At 35.1% G+C, this 22544-nt stretch overlaps 1 protein-coding gene across 2 annotated transcripts in view; it reads right to left on the minus strand.

Moving 5' to 3' along the window:
• The window catches only part of wdr11 (WD repeat domain 11), a 108279-nt gene extending 86192 nt beyond the window's left edge, over positions 1-22087 (minus strand). For both annotated transcript variants that reach the window (XM_067386819.1, XM_067386818.1), the window contains exons 1-5: positions 21904-22087; positions 17310-17421; positions 8192-8345; positions 4558-4731; positions 3895-4087 (exon numbers count right to left, since the gene is read on the minus strand). In XM_067386819.1, coding sequence (XP_067242920.1) covers positions 3895-4087; positions 4558-4731; positions 8192-8345; positions 17310-17421; positions 21904-22001 — 731 coding nt within the window. In that variant the 5' untranslated portion in view covers positions 22002-22087. The remainder of the gene's footprint in view (positions 1-3894; positions 4088-4557; positions 4732-8191; positions 8346-17309; positions 17422-21903) is intronic.
• Positions 22088-22544: the final 457 nt, after the last annotated feature.

Consider the following 22544-nt stretch of genomic DNA (forward strand, 5'->3'; position numbering starts at 1 on the left):
AGAAGGGCAAGGCACTGTAGGTCCTATACTAAAAGTCTATGGTTAAAACACTACTTAAAAGGTCAAAAGCTGCAAATGCATTTGCTGCAGAAACTTTTGTATAGAGGACAGTATGGATAGCAGACAGGAAGTGCAGTGGGAGAGTGAGATAGGAATGAACCACGAACTGGGATTCAAACTCAGGCTGCCCGAGTGTATGTCAGATCGCTGCCCACAAGGCTATTGGCTTCAACAATTCATTATTAAATTCCTTGCTAGTTTTTGTTATGTGTTGTAGGATGAGCATAACTATTACTGTTGCTCAAACTTTGGATTAGGGATTTTAACAAACCTAACTTCAAATGATGCAGCTTGTTGAAGAAAGGTGTGCTATTACTCTGTGACTTACGATCATTTTCCTAGAATTATGAAATGGGCAAAAATTTCTAAGCCATATCAACTAGAATGTTTTGACTTGAGCCAGTAACCGTCCACCTAACAACCATCCATAACACACTGTAGTGGTGAGTGAGAAATACTCATGGTGCGTACAAAATCACTGTCTGAGTAGGTAATACATTGGAATTTGAATTTGCTTCGCGAGTCGACCGTTAAAAAAGTATGTTCTATTTGCATGAATGTGTGTAGTATGAATATAATCAATCAAATCAATATAGGATGCAATTTGTCCTGCATTTTACATAGGTCTACACAGCTACCAACACATCACCCATCGTGCTAGAAGGGGAACCGCTAGAGGACGTGGACGACTTCACATAAATTGGCAGCATCGTAAATAAACAGGATGGAAGCAACGCCAATGAAAACAAAGATTAGGGTGTTTAACACAAATGTGAAGTCAGTTCTGTTCTATGGCACTGAAAAATGGAGGACCACTGTAACCACCACCAAAAAGATACAGACATTTATTAACATGTCTGTGGCGCATTCTCCAGATGGCCCGATACCATCAGCAACCAGGAACTCTGGCAGCGCACAAGCCAAAAACCAGCAGACAAAGAGATCATCCACCGTCGCTGGAGGTTAGGACACACTCTCTCTGTAAACTGGCTTCCAACATCACTAGACAAGCCTTGACATGGAACCCCCAAGGGAAAAGAAAGAGAGGCTGAAACAGATGGAGCCGGGACCTGGATGCCGATGTCAAGAGTACAGGTCGGGACAGCTGGAGAGACTGGCCCAGGACCGGGATGCCTGGAGAACCCTTGTCGGCGGCCTATGACCCAGTAGGGGTAACAGGCGTAAGTAACACAGCTGAATAAACATTTTTGCATTTTTTGCAAGGATTTTGCAGTGTGGAGAATACTAATATCAATTAAAAAGACATCAATTTCAAAATAAGTAGTAGAGATGCTCATTTGTGCGTTTTAGTGTCTTTATATTTCAATAGCGCTGGAGTCTCAAGATCATGTGGGGGGGAAGTTATAAGGGTGAACTGCACAGTTTGCTGAAAAGTATTTTCAGTTCCTCACAGTACATTATTATCTATTAATATAATATTCCATACATTATCAGAGCTTGGTAGACAGACAATAATGACATTTTTAGACAGATCATTAATTAACATTATAAATAATGTTATTTAGATTGCTATTAAGATTATAAATATCTTATTATTAGAATGTTATTAAGATTCTAAAAAATTGAATTTAATAAATTTAATATTTTATCGCTTAGGTTACTTAATAAATAATCTTGTCATAAACAATTTAAGAAAAGGGACAAAAAAAAATTACATTTAAGTAAATTAATTAAACATTAAAAATTCATCCCACCCAAGAAACAGCTGCAGAATTGTCTAAAAAGTGATAAATTGTTCCAGACAGAATTACTTTTTGAAGCATGTCCTGATAGAATTCTATAAAGATTGATAAAATAATCAAATGTAAAATAATATTAAATGTATTCTGTTACAAATTCACATACTTTTCCCCATGTTTTATCTGTCAGGTTGTAATGTGGTGAAATATTCAGTTTTTATCTCATTTATTTGTGTCCTTCAAGTCAGCCAGTGTTTTTTTGTTTGATTGTTTTTTACTTGAGGGGGGGTTGGCGTCAATGGAAGTCCCTTATTTTGCCACACTGAAGGTGGCAACCCAAGATGTACTACATCCACCATGTTGTCATTATCATGTGACCTACCAGGGTCAGTTTTGTCGCTTCACCTAAATTCATAAATCCCCTCCTGTGAGCTCATGGGATAGTAAAGTGTCCATTGAATGCACACTTGAGAATCTCAACGAAAGTATTCGGTCATCCATTTTTTACAAACATACTGCTCTCATGGAATGCTGTTTTTCACATGCTATTAGAGAAGTAATCGATTTTGGACGCAGCATCAGAAGAGGCTTCTGTAAGTGCCAGAAAGAGGGAGCAAAATGGTCATGAAAAACTAAATGATGACTATTTTTGGTGCAAAACTTGACTGCTATTAAAAGTGGACTTTAGAGGGAAAGAGTAAAATTATAAAACAAAAAAACACCTTTAAAATACACTCTACAGTTGTGTCTGTTGCTCTCTCGCTATTCATTTCATCTATACCGCAGGACTAATGGTAAACTAATGAGATCTGAAGGGGGCTTTCTTCTAGTTTAAAGGATGGAAATCAATGCTGGGAATAAGGTGAATCAATCAAACTGCAGGAGGCAATGGGACGTGGGTTGGGGAAACCCGACTGCTAATAAGAAAGCAGTGAACAGAAGGAGAGTGAGACGAGGTGCTCCACTAAGACCTCCTATCATTCAGACAGCGAGAGACACGATCGATGGAGTATAAAACCACATGAAAAACTCCCACTGACATCATAGAGCAGAACAATGTGCACATAGATGGAAGAAGATCAGAAAGATGAATCAGGAGGAATCAAACAGACAAATATAGTTTGATTGACTGAATGTCAGAGAGGACAGAGACAGTCAGACAGATCCATGGCCATCCCCCACTCTCGCTGAAAATAAGCATCTGCCTCAACCCACTTCTATCTGTGCATTAATCTAGCAGGCAAACAGTGTTCCTGTAGCTGCAGAGCATTGGGTCTGCATAACATATTTCATTTCAAAATGTATTATTATATTAAAGCTTATGAAGATGCAGAAATCACAGAGAAGACTCGGATCAGTCATGCAGGATGCAATCTTACATTCAGAAACAGCTGGACAGGAGAGATATTCAGATGAAGCTCAACAGATCACAGGGGTCTCAAGCTTTATATTGCTTTTAACTGTTTGTCTCTAAAAGCGCAGACCAATGCAAAAGCAAAATAAAATAAAAGGACATCACATGCAAGTGAAAAATGTTAATTAAGCATACCCTTTGTTCAGATTTCACGAATGCCGGTGGTAAACAAACACTCGTGTTCCAATACTCGTGCACGAGTATTGGAACACGTGGGGGTGAGGAGCAAGTTGTGGTTTGTTGTTGTCACACTAATTGTGTCATCAGGTTCTGTTCTCCTAACAGGTAGGAGCTTTAGGGACGGGGCAAGTAATATCCTAATAAGGCAGCATTTACTTATTATTTTAATAAATATACTCACATCCACTGAATATGTTGTTATTATTGCACATTATTGAGCATACTGTTTTATTAAAATATACTATAATACACTGCGGTGCAAATGGTATCTGCCACTATTTGCACTAAGTATAAATAGCATGTAACAACTATTTACACTAAAAATACTGAGTTAAGCAAGGGTCCTGAGCTCTTTTTCAGCCCCATTCCCACCCAGTTAAAAACAAAGATAATACAAGGTCAAACATACTTCTAATGGAAATACTGGAAACTGGAAATACTCAAAACTCTCTTTGAAACTTCTTTCAAATCGTCATTCAAACATTCAGTATGTGCTGCTGAGAATCCTATGGTGTTTGGACAGGGGTGTGCTAGACTCACGTGGGTTTCTCATTGGTGATGAGCACTTTGACCTTATTGAGGGCTTTCTTGGCACCGGTGGGTTGAGCCGCAGCAGGTTTGCTATGGGCGGGGCTGGAATGAGGACTGGCAATATAAACCTTCTTGCCTCCACTGCCCGGCGGTTTAGAGTGAGAGAAATCTGTGATGAACACTATACCCTCACTGGTCAGCACTATGACACAGACAGGAAGGAATAAACAGCAGAAATTAGAGAAACAGTTTAGCAAATGGATAGTTACTTCATTAAAATATAATAAACCATATATTATGCACTAATAATGACTTTTATTCAGGATGTACAATTCCATTTGGTACTGAACACAGGTACTGCAACCAGTGCTGCAATGTTGAAAGGTTCAGTAAAGTACTGGTGATTTTTAAAGTTATTCCAACATTGTATTGAGTGAGAAATAACAATGGGATTAATTATTGAGAAAGATTTGTGAGAAAATTCAATTTTTGTTAGATTTTTTTTTTTTTTTTCATTACAACAAAGTGTCCAAGCTGTGTGAATTAGTTTGCACATATCAAAGAAATAAATAAACTCAAAAGAACAATTAGTTTGCAATTTGAACATCACTAATAACTGTCTACGCAAGTGCGCATCACCAGTTACTATTAAAAATGTGATAGAATACACACATGCCAGATTGGAGGGCTCAAAGGGGTCAAAGGAGAAAGACAGGATGTTCTCAGCATAGCTCTTCTTCCACAGCTTGGTCCCAGTGTCTCCATTCCACAGAACAATATAGTTGGGAGGGTGGATAGCCAGAAGAAGATCACGTGAAGCATCCTGAGCCCACAGCCAGTCCATATCTGATGCAAGGTTCACAAGTGAGGAGATATTTGCATTAATTAATTCTTTTGTTTTCTGGAAGTTTGTTTATTTTTTAGTTATTGCCACTATGGCTATTTTCATGGCAAGATCAATATATTAAAAATAATTAAATAAACAGACTTAGCACTGTAGTAGTAAAAAACAACAGCTGATAACCAACTCACATAAATATAACAAACATTATATAAGATTTTTCATTTCAATATTAGATAATTCCTGATTAAACATTTTTAAAAACATCCATTAAAGAACTTCTTTTGTAAAAACGTTGCCTAGTAACATTCAAAGCAGTACATTCCAACAAAATATATTTTCTAGACAGAGGGGTCTGACAAAAATTACAAACTGGTGGTACAACAGCTTTCAATAAAAAAAGAGTAAGTCTGGAATGACCAATTCAGCTGGAGTTAATCTCACAAAGCTTTTCAAGGACATGTCAGGCACAAAAACAAATTAAAAAAATTATACTATGCTTGAAAATAAAGCTTTCTTACAATTTCCACCAACTGACAAATTTGGTCCTAATTCTCATCACAGTAATGCAAAAAAAAACAAACAAAAAAATTCTCATTCTTTACTGTACTGAGAAAAAAAAAATCTTCAATTCTTTCAAATTCTAAAAAAGATAAATATAAAATAACAAATAAATAAAAATAAAAATAAACTAATAAAAACAAAAAATTGGTACAAATAGAGTGCAACACATGCAATGACTGTGGTAACTTTAACCAATGAAAGGATAATATGACAAACATATCGCTTTCCTTATTCAAACTGATTTTTTCCCAACGAATATATGATTGACCTAAAGAATGAAAGCTGTATTATTTACTTGGATATTTATGAACAATATCATGCTCATAGCCATGCAAAATGACTCTGTATCTATATAAGATGGCTGCAGCATTAATTTTGTGTGAAAAGATTGTTTTATTAATAAAACCATCGTATCCCTTTTGTTTAATAATTCAAGCACTTTTCAAGTACCTTTTCATAAATATGGCTGTTTTCAAGGGTTTTTCCAGGACTTAAATTTAAAAAAGTCAAATTCAAGTACTTCAAGCACCCTTTACAAACCCTGAGTAAATGTTCTTGTGTGTGTAACTTTTTCCACCAAAGATTCATAATTTTCAATATATTTTTTTCAAAATAAATTTGATCAATACATTTATTTACAAGTCCATACATAGAGCATTATCAGATGAAGTTCATGATACAAATCCACTACTTTTGACTAGTAGTCTATATAAATATCAAATAAAATCATATATAATATGATTAATATACAATATATGGACAAAAATATTGGGACACCTGACCAACAGGGACTTCAATAGCAACAGTGATGCATTCTAAATACATAGACATTAATGTGGAGTTGGTACACTTTTGCAGCTATAAAGTTTCCACACTTCTGGAAAAGCTTTACCCAAGGTTTTGAAGTGTTTCTGTGGGAATTTTTTGCCCCAGTAGAGCACCAAACTTTACAGTTGGCACAATGCAGTCAGGCAGGTAACGTTCTCCTGGCATCCGCCAAACCCAGACTCACCCCCATTAGACTGCCAAACAGAGAAGCGTGATTCGTCACCCCACAGAACATGTTTCCACTGCTCCAGACTCCAGTGGCGGTGTGCTTTACACCACTCCATCAGACACTTGGCATTTTACTTTGTGATGTGAATCTTGCATGCAGCTGCTCAGCCACGAAAACCCATTCCATGATGCTCCCGCCGCACAGTTTTTGTGCTGGTATGGCAGTGAAAGTTTGGAAATCTACAGCTATAGAATGAGCAAGACGTTGGCGACTTTTATGCACTACGAACCTCAGCACTCGGTGACCAGTTCACTCTGTGAGTTTATGTGGTCTTCCGCTTCATGGCTGAATTGCTGCTTTACCTAAACGCTTCCACTGTCCAATAATATCTCTTACAGTTGACTGGGGATATCTAGCAGAGATGAAATTTCACAAACTGACTTATTGCAAAGGTGGCATCTATCTTGGGGTGTGACGAGACAGCGCATGAGATGAGACATGAAACTGAGTTCAAAAGAACAAGACGAGAGAAGATTTTTACACAGTATTTTTAAGAAATCCTCAATGACGAAAAACATGACTAGAAAAATAGTCTGCAGGTGCATTTGAAATGTTTTAACTAATCATCTAGTAATAAATGTCATTTCAATTCTACTTTCTGAGTATGAATTACCCTATGCAATTAAAGACAACAATACTCGAACACTGTGAAAGATTTTGCCACAAACTCAACTAAATGGCTTCTCTCCTTTATGATTTCATGAGTCTCTTCAGACCTGAGAACTATACATGATTTATGAGCTTCTACAACTTTTGACCTCCTAACTGAACTCCTTTCCACAAAATGATCATAGAAATAAAAACAGTATAGATAAAAATGAATAACAGTTTTCTCTTAGTCTTATTAAGTGCAAACAATAAGTGCAACCATAATCAAAGTACTCTCTCAATATTCAAAGTGCAAACAGAGACCAGATTTTTCTTCAAGCATGATACAGAGCTGAGAGACGGTTACAACGACACGACCAAGATAGCTTTCACATTGGGAGATATTTGCATGCATCAGCAAGATGCTTTCAAAACGCAGTGAAATTAATTTACTTTTGAATGCGTGCGCATTTTACTTTCACTTCTGTGATCATGCATACTGTGTGAATAGGGAGTGGCGGTGCTGAGCGCACATTCTACAAGATAAGACATTTGTCAGACGCTTAGACTCTGTTGTGCAACAAATCCTCCGCCATGGTCTTGTCAGTCATCTCGTCATTTACTCTCGTCATGTGATCAGTGAACTCTGATTCCTGCTGGACTTCCTCTGCAGCTTGTGTTAGATGAGCTGGATGGGAGTGAAGTGACCCAACTGAATTAAATGGTTTTTATTTCTATAAAAAGCAAAATGACAGTGGAGGCGTAAAGTAAACGTAGCGGTGGCATATTCTATCCACTGTGTCATAGCTTTCCACCTCAACGAGAAATCTCCTGACATTTTAATCTCGCAAGATCTGTTGGCACGAGATCTTGCCACACACCTAATGACATCCTATCATAGCATCACACTTGCATTCACTGCGCTCTTCAGAATGACCCTTTTTTTTTTTTCAAACAAATGTTTGTAAATGCAGACTGCATGGCTAGGTGCTTGATTTTATACACTGTGTAAATGTGTCTGATTGTCTGATGTGTCTCTGTAAATGTGTCTGAATGTGTCTGTGTAAATGTGTCTGAAATGTGTCTGATTGTCTGATTGTAAATGTGTCTTAATTCAATAATTAAGAGGTGTGTCCCAAATTTGGTCTGTATACTGTATATTAAATACTTCATATAAAATTTGTTTTCCCCATTTCTTGGTCAACCAGCACAGAGATGGTTTATTTGAAGATGAGCTTAGTGAAACGGATTCTTACCCTGAATAGGTTTGGTGTGTTCCTGGATCTCACAGTGAGCCATACCACTCACCACATCCCACACAATGATCTTCCCTGCCGCATCCGCAGATGCCAGGCGCAGAGAGTAGGGTGAGCTGAGACTGTGGTGGTAGTTTTCTCTGGACCATTTGACCTAATGCAGTAAAAACAGGACAAAAAAGAAAAAAAAGTTTTCAATATAGAGTAGTACGCAGGGGTGTAGGTGGATGGGGGGGGGGGGGTAGCCCCCACCAATAACCAAAACTAGCAAGTACAACCCCCCATGGTTATTGGAAACATTACTGAACTAACTGAACTGAACTAGGACCAATTATCCACACAAAATGTCTGAAGCCAATAAGACTGATAAGCAAATCACCATATACACCAAGAGTGATAAGATTTGTGCAAGCCATTCCTATCGAGACGTTGATGATAAAATATGAGACCCATTTTAATTTTTTGAAATCTATTGAGAATTTACTACTTTAAAATGCTATGGAGAAAGTCAAACATGCCACAAAGTTATCATTTATTCAAGTAACAGTTATCATGGTACATTTTTACTAACTTGTAGAATTTTAGGAAGGGTATAGTTTTTTCACTAGGCTTATATAGTTATATTATACGGAAGCCCTGAACTGCATGATGGAAAAAAAAGAAGAAAGCTTATGGTGGGGAGAAAAAAAAGGAAACTTTTCTCGTTATTTTGGCATAATACATCGTTATTTCGAGATATTAAGTCGTTATTTCATCATAAGTCATTATTTTGACAACTCGCTATTTCAACATATCTTGTTATTTCGACATAACTCGTTATTTCGACATCTCTTTATTTCAACCTAATAAGTCGTTATTTCGACATAAGTCATTATTTTGAAATATGAAGTCATTATTTTGGCATAACTCATTGTATATCAAGCTTAATAAAAGACACGCACAAGTGGCACAACAGTAGCGTGCTGGCTCACAGTCCCAGCTTTTGCTGCGATCGCCGCGGTTTCAAATCCGCCCTTTGCCGAGCTCGCTCTTCTCTATTTTCCCCATCACATATCACGTCAGAAAGGCATTTATTTTCAATAAAAATGAAAATAATTCTAAAAGTGGAAATAACCTGCCTAACAATTGTTTAATAATATTAAAAATATTTACTGGGTAGGGTTAGGGGAAGGTGTTGGGTGGGTTTTTGGTCTCCCAATAAGACAGCCTCCATATAATACTTTTAATAAATATAATAATTTATAGTGCAAATAGCTGTAGATGTTATTTACACTAAGTGAAAATAGCGATGCGTTCTATTTACGCTAAGTGACGATAGCAGCATTTTCTCATTCGATATTAGCCACTAGAGGGCAGATTAAGACAGGGAATCAATTAAAGGTGCCATTGAATGGAAAATTGAATTTACCTTGGCATAATTGAATAACAAGAGTTCAGTACATGGAAATGACATACAGTGAGTCTCGAACACCATTGTTTCCTCCTTCTTATATAAATCTCATTTGTTTAAAAGACCTCCAGGAAACAGGCGAATCTCAACATAACACCGACTGTTACGTAACAGTCGGGATCATTAATATGTACGCCCCCAATTTTTGCATATGCCAGCTCATGTTCAAGGCATTAGCCAGTATTAACATCTGGATCTGTGCACAGCTGAATCATCAGACTAGGTAAGCAAGCAAGTAAAATAGCGAAAAATGGCAGATGGAGCAATAATAACAGACATGATCCATGATATCATGATATTTTTAGTGATATTTGTAAATTGTATTTCTAAATGTTTCGTTAGCATGTTGCTAATGTACTGTTAAATGAGGTTAAAGTTACCACTGTTTCTTACTGTATTCACGGAGACAAGAGAGCCGTCGCTATTTTCATTTCTAAACACTTGCAGTCTGTATAATTCATAAACAACTTCATTCTTTATAAATCTCTCCAACAGTGTGTAATGTTAGCTTTAGCCACGGAGCACTATCAAACTCATTCAGAATCAATGTAAGCATCCAAATAAATACTATACTCACATGATCTGATGTATGCATGCAGCATGCATGACGAACACTTTGTAAAGATCCATTTTGAGGGTTATATTAGCTGTCTGAACTTTGTAAATGCTGTTTAAGGCAAGCACGAGCTCCGGGGGTGGAGAGCATGAGGAATTAAAGGGGCCGCAGCCTGAATTGGTGCATTTCTAATTATGCCCCAACATAGGCAGTTAAAAAAAATGTATTAGACTTAGACTTATATTACATCTTGTAAAAAAAATGTTCAATGGCACCTTTAAAGAACGCAAATTACGCAATAGGTATGTTGACCTACTGTTACAAGTAGGTGCTCCAAAATCCCAGAGGTTTATCGCGGGAATTTGCATTTTCATAACAAATGCTATAGATTAAAAAGAAAAAAAGCATGATAATGAGAAGCCATCAGTGGTCTTACCTGTAAGTATAGTCTTATTGTAACAAATGCTAGTTAAACAATTACAATAAATTACTTTTTTTATAAAGGGCAAGTACAATCAAGAGCTTTAAAGTCTTGACATTCTTGAATCACTGACCAAACAATCACAATCACAATTTTCCACATGTAAAATGTGTTCTAATGATGATTGACAGGGAAAAACCTGGCCTTCAGATATTCTAAGACATCACAAGGCTGAAATCATTAAGAGCTTGATGAATTGTTAAGGAGTAGGAGATAAAATAAATCTCAAAATAAGAAAATGTACAGTAAAGTTAGTTTGACTTCCCATGGCACACTGAAGTAGAACATTCTGTAAAACTGATAAGGTTGATAAGATGTTCAGATTTTAAACATCAGATGGTAAAAATTAAAATCCCAGACACAAGTTACAACAACGCAATCCCTAGGGAATGGATGATGTGCAAACCAATAAAATGCAAGTGCTAAAGATGAATACATCAGAGTAAATGTAGTATATTTAATGTTACTTCATTTGCATTTATCCACCTTATTTTTAATTTAACATTTACAACTTAAACGTTTAAGGCTTCCAGTGTCATTCACTTCCACTTATTTTTAGCTTTACAAAACAGCTTGATATTGCAAACTGTTATTTCTTATCATATTATTTTAAATTATTGTCAATCATAAACATTGATTTGTAACGCAAACAGTTTTACCATTTACCGCACTTTGTTTTTCTTCTCCTCATTTCCCTATAGCGGCTAATAAATCAATTCTCACACATTCACCGAAAATATTTTACTTCCATGTTGCAAAATAAAGTGGATATGCCTGCATTTTTGCAGCTTTGGTGGTGGTCACATGGTGTAAAAGATTAAAGCGCACAGCAGGGATGGAAAACAAAGGCAGAGAGCAGGGCACCCTACTGCTGGTAAATGCAGGCTATAACTCATGAGTCAAGCAGCCTGCGGCCACACAGACCAGCTTAAATAAACTACAGATACTCAGTCAGCACTGCACCATTACACTGTAAAACGCTGCTGCTGTCTGCGATGGCCAGAAATATCATGTATTTTTATAGTGTTTTTAATTTTTTTATGTTGAATTATGACTATGTTCATTTGTTCAGTGTTTTTTGTACAGTGGAGTCGGCTGTGCCATGTGATCCCGAATTCAGTTTTTTTTTGCGGCTTGAATGGTTAAATACACACACAATTATGTCAAAATGGCCATATCTTGTATAAGTGAAATGGCTTCTCAAGCAAGAAAAAAAATTTAGGGTGGGAATTGATTTTGGATGGTTGTGGTTTGCTATTGGTCGATATCATGTGAATGACAGGTTGCCCCGCCCTCACTCCAGTAAACACATTATCAGAGAAGAGACGTTGCTGCAAGAGCGAGGAATTCACATGAGTTTAAAAAATAATGATCTGCACAGATAAATCAGTTATAATAAATACTGCAATATTCCACAAAAATAAGAACTGTCAATTTTGATTTCATGGTGACTAAGTGAACAAATGAAAAATCGTATGTGTGTCCATATATTCAGATTGTGCATTAGGTCTTAAAGTGACAGCAGTCTTCACTGTGTGAAGGCCCTATGTAAAAACTGAGCAAAACTAAAAAAAACAAACAAGTGTGACGTCATTTGTAACAAAATCAAGCCAAAGAGTTTGCTTTGGGAGTTCAAACCGGCTCACCAAAGCAATTCTTTGGGAAAAGTTTGCTTTGACTGGTAAACACCTTTTTAACTACCATTGGTCTATGGCGATTATGTAAAAGCTGGGTGTGGCTTCTTTGACGTGGAAATCTTTTCAGTCCGTTGAGGTCAGACGCGAGTAAAATCAAATCTGCAGAGACACAAAAAAGAAGGGGGTCTGGCTTTGCTTAATTTTTTTTTATTTACTACTGGGTGGCAAATATTAGCAAAATTCACAGTTGGTATGCAGTAATTCCCCCCATATAGAAGCACAGTCCTATCTAGTCATCCCTCAAATTACACTATAAATTTGGTTGACTGCTCCTCTCTTAGGATTTGGAGGCAATTTAAGCAAAATTTTTATTCTTGCTGCTTCTTCTCTCTATGGTCCTGTTTGCAAGAGTCATTTGTTTGGGCACTCACGGCTTTTGTTCTATGGAAAAAGAGAGGACTCATGTTTTTCTGATCTATTCATTGATCGAGTTTTTGTATCTTTGTCTGACCTTGCAGAGAAATTTAATATACTGCAGTCTAATTTGTTTAAGTTTTTTTTTTCCAAGTGCATTATTTTGTTCATTCTCTGTATGTCCTTTTTTTCCAGATTTGTCTGAACCTTCTCTATATGAGAACTGCGTAATAGAGAAATGTATATATAACTATTTTATACAACTAAATTCTTCCTTCTGTTTTGCCATCTACCTCTCAGTTTAAACATCAATGGGAGAAAGAACTTGGACGTAGTTTGGATCAGGAACGGTGGGAAAATGCTGTCGGCAGGGTTAATTCTTTATCATCCTGTATCAGCCTAACCTTGATTCAATCCATAGATTGAATTTTCCATAGAACTCATTTTACAAATGTCAAACTAAGCAAGTTATTTCCAGGTACAGATTCCTGCCAATCACACTGACATGAGATGGAGGAATTTTGGTCTTCTAACATTAATATTTTCTCCAAACCATGTTCTTTGCTATTTTGTATTGCTATTTTTGCTGTTCCAGTGTTTCTAGATAACACACTAAGAAATGCACTAATGTTCTAGCATTTGCCTCACTGATTGGTGAATTCTACTGCACTGGAAGTCCTCTAAATCTCCTCCTACTTTCTCATGGTTTGAAGAACTGGTGTCTTTTCTATATACACAAAAATTAATTTTGCACTAACAGGTTCCAAGTTTGGGATCTCTATTCAGTTTTGTCAAGAATACACCAACTGTCTTTGCTGATTTGTAACTTATTAATATTTTTATTATATTTAGCAAATATATGCATGCATTCTTTTGTTTGATTATATATTTATCTATATCTGCCTATGGGTGCAGGATGGATGTGGATGTCTGTGTTTGTGCTTCTCTTATTTTCTCGACTTGTAAATGTACTTTTCTGATTGTTTTAGGCATGTGACGGCATCAAATTTTCATGTTTCGATTAATTGATGAAGCTTTTATCACGGTATTAAAATAAGTTGCAAAACCATTTTTTGTCATAGTTTAACAGGTTTAAGAACTCTTTTTGCAATAAAACAAAAACAACTCTGACTGAAATTTTCAAACAGATTAAAATGCAAAAGAATTAGGCTATAAAGAACAACAGATAACACTTTATTTAATGCATTAACTAAGAGTGAGCAATAGCTACATTTGTTACAGAAAGTGTTATTTTTTGTTAATGTTAGTTTAGAAACACAACTGATCATTGTTAGTTTTATCTCAGGTCCATTAAATAAGTTATTTTGATTTTAGTAATGTTATTAAATAGTAACTAAGAAATTAACATTAATTAATAATAATTAATACTTTATAAGTATTTTTATTGTCAGTTTAGTGATAATGAATTAACATGTTAAATAATGAAGCCGTATGTCTCAAAGTTTTACTGAACAATAACAAATAATCAGAACATTTCTAATCATTAGGGCATGTTGTAGTACAGATTAAAATAACAATAAATAACAATGTTTAGGTTTGAAAATAAATATCCTTTTATGTCTTTTTTAAGTATTCAGTATTTGGTGCTGTGATGAACAACACTGAGATTACAAAAAAATGAATGGCTGTTTGAAGCATTTTAAAAACTTCACTAGCGCAGTTACTTTGTTTGCACGGTTTCCGTGGTAACAGCTGCATGCTGCTGTCAGAGAGTGAACGCGCACATTCATTCAGCTCGTCTCCTTCACTGGTTCCGCCATGTGCTTCTCGTGCACGTTGGGATTGTTTACATCTGAGCGCGTGTCCTTTTTACGCAGAATACAGCGGTGTTGTGCATTTTATACGATTGATGGGTAAAGTATTCTTAATTGCCTTATAAAAAAATAATAATTGGTAACAAATTATTATTTACGGTATTGCCCACAATTACAATATCGTGCATATTCATTATCGCGATTTATCGCATTACCGAATATCGGCACAAGTCTAAACTGTTGACGTAATTAACACAGTGCAGCGCTTCCGTGTTTACGTCCAAATGTCGGCTCATTATTAGCCGATGCTATACACGTGAGCAACACGTCTCATGCATGTGATGATGACGCAGAACACGGAAGCCCTGCACTGTGTTTACTACGTCAACTGCGTAGGAGTCTGACAGGGAAGAGAAGAGATTGTTGAATAAAGTTGTTATTTTTGTTTTGTTTTTGCGCACAAAAAAGTATTCTCGTCGCTTCATAAAATTAAAGTTGCACCACTGTAGTCACGTCGACTGTTTTAACGATGTCTTTAATACCTTTCTGGACCTTGACAGTGGTAATTAAATTGATGTCTGTCAGAGAGATCTCGGATTTCATCAAAAATATGTGTTCCAAAAATGAACGAGTGAGGAATGAGTAATTAATGACAAAATTTTCATTGTGGGGGAACTAACCTTTAAATGTAGCCCCATCTGTGTGGTTTCTCCTATCAAAATAATCGCCGTTTAATGACTCACACATTGGTGGACATTACTGACATTACACATAGAATGCACTGAATGATTGTTATATTAATCAGAGCTTATAACTACCAGAACTCTGTGATCATGCAAATGAGTCAACTTCTAAACAAAGGAACTTTCCTGCTTGGAAACTGCACCTTTCTCATTTGTCAAGCCAAAACTCCAGGGGTGTTTCAGTTACACTTAAAAGCCAACACAAAGTTTCCTCTGTGCTCTTGCTGCATCTACTGAATGCTGTTCACATGAGACCTCACCTGGCCCAGAGGCCTCATCAGCAAGACATACGCAACTTCATCGACCACAACAGAGTCAAATTAACAGCGGAAATTTGCCAATATTTCTTCATTTAACGGGGAAGAAAATAACAACTTCAGCAACATCAGACCGAACTTCAGTTAGTTGGGTTGTGAAACCCCTTTGTTAACAAAGGTGCTATATAATACAAAACCGGTGATTCTTTCAGCTGGTTAAATGACTCTTTTCATAGCTTCATTCCTCTGTTATGTTACAGTTTCATTCACTTTATGCGTGATTTGTGTGTATGTGTTTGAAAAAGAACTTTGCAGTGATATTTCGGGGGCCTTAATATATCTGCTGCCATCTGTGTCAATTCGTTGTTCAAACAACAAAAGACAAATGCTGCATCCCAATCCACATATTATCTGTTCTAAATAGTATTCGAAATTAGAATTAGTGTGTCCCAAATCGTAGTATGTTGAAATGAGTATTTCAAAGATAACCAGGATGGTTTACTATTTCCAGTTAGAATCTGAAGTGTAGATCTGTGCACACTCTAATGTAAATATTACCCAAAACCCATTGTGTTTTGGACAAGGATTCGATTAGGACTACAAACATAAATAAAATGTTTAAAAACTACAAACATGACAGATGTGCAAAACCGATGGTTGAGTGGAGAGCTTTAGATAAAGGGGTTTGAGTGATTAAAAATCAGTTAAAAAAAAAAAAAAAAAAAAGTGTATTCAATGTTATCCACATTATATTTTATCTGCAACAACATTGTGAACATTTATAAAGATATTTTTGGTCATTAACTTAAATGCATCATTAGGCAAACACATGAGGAGAGTCTCCACAGGAAAGACCCACGACCGGCAGATCAACATGCTGCTTTTCTCTCCGATACGGTAAAAACTTAAATAAAAATGAATGTCACTTGACAGGATGACAGGATGCACAACTAAGTGCAAGAGTGTCGAAATTACGATGAAGTAGTGTATGTCCCAAAGCTTGCCAACTCCTCTGCTACACACTCAAAGTATGTACTTTTTTTTCTTTCTTTTTTTTTTTTTTTTTTTACAAAAACAGAACATACTTTTAGGTCATAGAATAAGTAGGCGAACTGGGACACAGCAACTCTTGACTGAACAATTTATATCTTTACTATTTTCAATGAGAATCAAATTATATTTAATTCATACAGTGAAGACTATGCAGTTTTATTTTTACATTTGATTATTTAATTTCTGTAGTATTTCTTACTACATGACGTTAAATAAACCTACTGTACTTGAAAAACTTAGTTTAATTAAGTTCTATCTTTGTTCTACTGTATTTTTCCTGTTTGTAATTTGCTTATTTGTTCTTATTTTTAATAACCAAAAAAAAAAAACTATATATGGTTGTATTGTTATAGTGAAAATTAAAAAAATAAAAATAAATACATATATATATATATTTTTTTTTTTTTAAATCATGAAATAAGATTTTGGTCATATCACCCACACCTAATTCCGTCCTATTCCCAGGTCTGTAACCATGGGAACACTTGTTCACTGAGAGTGTAGGGAAACCAACTTTTGTCATTTATGTCACTTGTAATGCTTTAGACAGTCAGGGGTGTAGACAGCCTTTTCCGTGATTCTTGTTACCATGGTTAACAAAAGCTTCGCTGATGGTGAAAATTCCGTCAGAATTTCAGCAAATTAACCAAGGAAAGCACACATCTACTATTCAGCATTCAGTTTTGGTCAGCCGAACAATGTGTGACCATGACAGTGTGTGACAAATGGAAGAACATATATTTAAAACCCACCTTGACCACATTGGCTTTGTGTCTCTCCAGGACCTGAATGGTCTGAGCTGTATTTGGGTCAATGATGAGGATACTAGAGTGACAGCCTTGAGCGATCAGACCCTGCCATCCCCTGATTAAAGAGAGAGACAAAACGGATAAGGAAGATGAAAACAGTACCATGGTGAATCCAACAATTTTGAAAGGTGAATGTATAAATACATTTACTAAATTTGATATAATAAAAGCCTACATCATGTTTTTTTTTTTTTTTTTTTTTTCACATTACAGGAAATTAGAAATCACAATACAAAAAAAATTTAAAGGTCCTATAAATCATTCTCATTTTCTTTAAACAAAATTTCCTTGATTTTACAGTAAGTTTAAATATGACTCAGACACTTTATTAACATGTTTCATGAGACTCAACAAATTTAAGATTATTTTAAGGTTACTAGCATTTTTTTTGCCCCTCAGTGTTCAGCGCTCAGGTTCCACTCTCACACAGCATTTTTTGTAATTTTGATCATTTCATTCATTATTACAGTATATTCACTATAGTTAAAAAATTGGTAATAAAATATGACAAGATCTCAGAGTTAAACTGTGTCAGAAAACATTAATCGTCAGATAACACTTAAGCAAAACATGGTATGTTCAAAGTGTCTGAATAATTTTTGGTCCCAAATTTTTATCAGTTTTACTGGTAGTCCACTGTGTGAAGAATTTTTGGGTATAATAATGTCACAGTTTACTTTATTTGGCTATCCTCACTTACATAAATAAACTATAGTGTCCTGCACCCACTAGTAAAAAAATATATATTAAAAAAATTATATCTAGTGTCTGAATAATTTTTTGGTTTGACTGTATGTATGTATGTATGTATGTATGTATGTATATATATATATATATATATATATATATATATATATATATATATATATATATATATATTATATATAATAATTTTTTTTTTAAATGCATGAATCAACAATAGGGCTGCATGATATTATTTTAACACTGATATCATATTGCGGTTTGCCAATTGTCAAATATAGGGATCGTAATTGATATGTGATCCGCTCGGACGTCGGATCACATGATTCTCAGATTAACTGCAAAGTTTAACCATCATAGAATGAAAGTTTATCATTTGCATGTCTTTTATGTCCTGTCAGTTTCAACATTCAAGTGATTTTAAACCAATTAAGTGCAACAGAGCCACGCAGACCACATGCAAACACCGAATTCTATTCTCTTTTGAGTCTATTTGTGCTTGAACGGACACAAACACACAAAATTATGTCAAAATGCTGTCTCGGCGAGTATCCTTGTAAACACAGTCGCTTATGGCTTAAGTGAACATAAACAATTGAGAAAGAAAACAGATGCATATTGTTATATTGGATCCGTGTAGTCAGTCTTAAAGTGACAGCAGTTTAATATGCCCACTGCTGTCTGTATCATTAATGTTAAACAGCAAAATACAAAGAGAAAATGACTTTTGTAGCTTTAACAAAGATTAATATTTAATTTATACAGTGAAGACTATGCAGAGTTATTTTACTGTTCATTTCATTTGTATCTTTGTTCTATTGTATTTATCTATGCTTGTAGCCTTATTTGTTTATTATTTTCTATGCAGATTCACTCACCTACAAAATCAACCCCATCATCCTAGAATGATTCATTCTTTTCAAATAGAGCTATTCAAGGCATCTAGTGAACCTGTTTTTTGACAACCATAGTGTTGTCAAAAGTGCCAACCGCAATACCAAGTCGGTACTGAAATCTTAAAAATGTGATGCTTTGAGCGCTGTTAAGTGGATTCATAACATCTGATTGGCCTTTGTGTTCACACACTCTCAGATACGTCTACAGTGATCAATGCACGGGAGCATTTGAAAGCTTTCAAACACTCTTGTGTGTTTCTGTGTAAGCACTCGGTGAAGAGTGTCACTGATGTCTATTTACAACATGTTTTTGAAGCGCTGATCACTGTAGCCAATCACAGACATATCTGTTGACAGCATCAACACAATGGCCAATCAGAAGTTTTTATGAATCAGAATGCTCAGAGTGTCACATTTTTAAACTTTCAGTACCGACTTGTTATTGCGGTTTATTTTGACAACACTATTTCATATTGCAAATTTTGCAATATATAAACATAGAAAAACAAAATATCGCAACGTCAGTCTTTTTCCAATACTTTGCAGCCCCAAACAACAATATTCAATGATAGAAAAGCAAGTCAGAGCCTCAAATTCACCTAGTTTATCCCCACACATCACATACACATCATAAAGGAAAATATATTTTAGCCAGAACTCAAAGCCTGTTGAAGTAGACCAGACAAACAAAATAACCTAAAGACAGATATGATTAAATTGGGTTTTCAAGGTTTTAGAGCACTTCAAGGCAGCAATGTTTTTCCAGTCACACTGAATAAAACTGACACGACATCTAGCACACCATTAAGAAATACAAAATAAAGGACAATGAAAGACACGGTATTGTAGGATACTGTTGGATTACATTTCTAAATATGAAATTAACAAGCCAAATTCCAAATTCCTTGTTTTCCCTGACTTTCACTGAATAAAAGCTGAATTTTCATGACCTATAATGAACGGAAAAACACTGAGCAGACAAAATCAGCCACAGACAGTATTTTTTTTCAATCCATCCATTTGTAAGTTTTATTTTCTTGTTCACACAGACGTTTTTAGTACAAAACTAAGTTAAACACTACTTTTTATTAATTCATTTTTTTTATTTTTATTTTTTTATTATTTAAATGCACATTATTCTATATTATTTCTACAGAACTTAATGTATAGTTTTTATTCTTTCACAGGTTAAACGCTCTAGAGGATTTTCTGTTTGTCATCAAGTTCATCATTCAGTCTTTTTATTTCTTCACATTTATTTTTTGCAGACCGTCTTAGACTGTTTGACATTAGGCTATTTCTGTAAAATGGTTATGATTACTTAAATCTGAAATAATTATTTAATAACTATTAATTATTTAAGTCCTGGAAACCCATAATATTTTTCCTTCAGAAGTAATGTTGGTAGTTTATCCAATGTGCATTTATTAATTTATGTATATTTATTCATTCTATAAACAATGCGCACAACCAATTTGAAAATTCTGTGCAACTGCCACTAGTGGGTGAAATGCGACATTCGTGTCCTAATGTCGTGTGCAGTGAAAACTTACGTTTTTTTAGCTTAATGTGTCCTAACCAGACGTGACATAGCTACAAGACGACAAAATCAATTATAAATCAAAAAATAAAAATAAAAAAATAGTCTAACTATAACAAAACGAGTGAAACAATGCAATTAAAAAAAATGGTATAGAAAATTACATTTTGATAAATGGAAACTAAAATTTAAAGTGACAAACAAAAATCCCTGATACTCCATAACTTGGACAAAAAATAAATAAAATTCCCTGACTTTCAATGTCTGGAATAGACCATTTAAAATTCCATGATATTCCAGAAAATCCATGACCCGTGGACTTGGGTAAAGTTGGTTTTATATTCGCACATTCGCACATCCGTCTTCAATAGCCTTGTTAATCACACTACATTGGACATTCAGTGGACATTCACAAGTAAATATGCCATTAAAACAATACTTGCCAATTCTGATCGACTGTGAAAAATGTTGTAAGTTGACAATCGTTGGTTGTCAATATCATGTCGCTGCTTAAAATTCGCAAAAATTAATTTATAGCACATTTATTGGAAAGTCTGAATTTATCAGAAGTCCGAATGTGCGAATATAAAACCAACTTTACCCAAGTGACCCGTGGGAACCCCGAGTTAAGTTACACACACAAAAAAAACCTAATTATTTGAAAACAAAAAAATTTGCATTATGATTAATAGAGTGGCCAGTAACAAGGGGGGACAAACATGTCTGTTAAAGATGGCACAGTTATCTGTCGATGCTACTATTGAAAAGAGTAAACTGACATTAACTTATTACAGGAACATCCCTGCTGCAGTAACCTGAGGCTCAAACACTGCTGACAGCCTCATACACAACAAAAACCTTACAAGAAATGCCAAACAAAACACGTTTATGTGTGTGTGTATTATCCCACCAGAGTCATACAAGCATATTTTCAGTGTAAACTGAAGCAAACAATAAATAAGAGATGTGTGTGTGCTGCAATCTACACTGACTTCACTGTAACAATAATCTACTTCATCAAAACTTTACATAGTTTTCTATAACAGTATAATAAAAAAAATTAAGCAAAGATCTGGAGCAATCAGTTAAAAAACAAGAAGCTTGAAACAAGACAATTGGGAAATCTTTTTTTTCATGAGTGTTGTCATGTCATGTGTGTAATCTTGTAATATTAAACACTGTTTATTAGCACTAACTTCTGATGACTGTAAGACACTTAATACTAATATATATATATATATATATATATATATATATATATATATATATATATATATATATATATATATATATATATACATAATATGTCTACGAAAGCAACGTGTTGTTGATGTCCATCTGTGTGTGTTAGACTCATAACTGTGTGTGTTGACAGTCTGCAGAAGCTAAAGCTACTCACCAGTCCACTGCTGTCTTGTTCTGTAAATTAACGGTTCCGGTCAGTGTTCTTGCAGCCAATTTAATATTGACAGTGTACGGAATCATGGTTGAAGCCATATGCCAAAGCTACATGAAAAAGTGGAATGTTTTGGTTCGTTTTATATGTAATGAATGATCGAGCTGTGTTATTAGGAAGTGTTTGCGGTGCGTCTCATTACTGTTCCGTTCAGAAAATGTTCCGTCAAATCTATAGTTCCGCCTATGCAGTAATGGTCATGTACCCATCATATGTGTCTTAGTGGATAAAAACATTAAAATCACTATTTTTTCTTTTGTCGAAGTATCACAATTGAATATATTTAGTCATTTTGTGTAATATCACTTTAACTAACAAGATCCAGTACCCTAATAATCAACTCAGAAAACAAGCATCATAAATTGTAAGCCTGATATAGCTTATTTGTCTTAAATATATTTGCTTAAATATATTAGCTTATGTGTCTTAACTGTTCACTTGAGTTATTTACTTCTTTATTTAGCTTTTTTATCATCAGTCATTGTGGCATTTTTTTTATCAGCTACTAGACTGTTTAATTTAATTGGCATTATGTGTGATTGATATACAATGTCAAGTCCAGTCACTTTTATTTCTATAGCGCT

Source organism: Chanodichthys erythropterus, chromosome 5 (genome assembly GCF_024489055.1).
Source record: "Chanodichthys erythropterus isolate Z2021 chromosome 5, ASM2448905v1, whole genome shotgun sequence".
Classification (NCBI taxonomy): Eukaryota; Metazoa; Chordata; class Actinopteri; order Cypriniformes; family Xenocyprididae; genus Chanodichthys; species Chanodichthys erythropterus.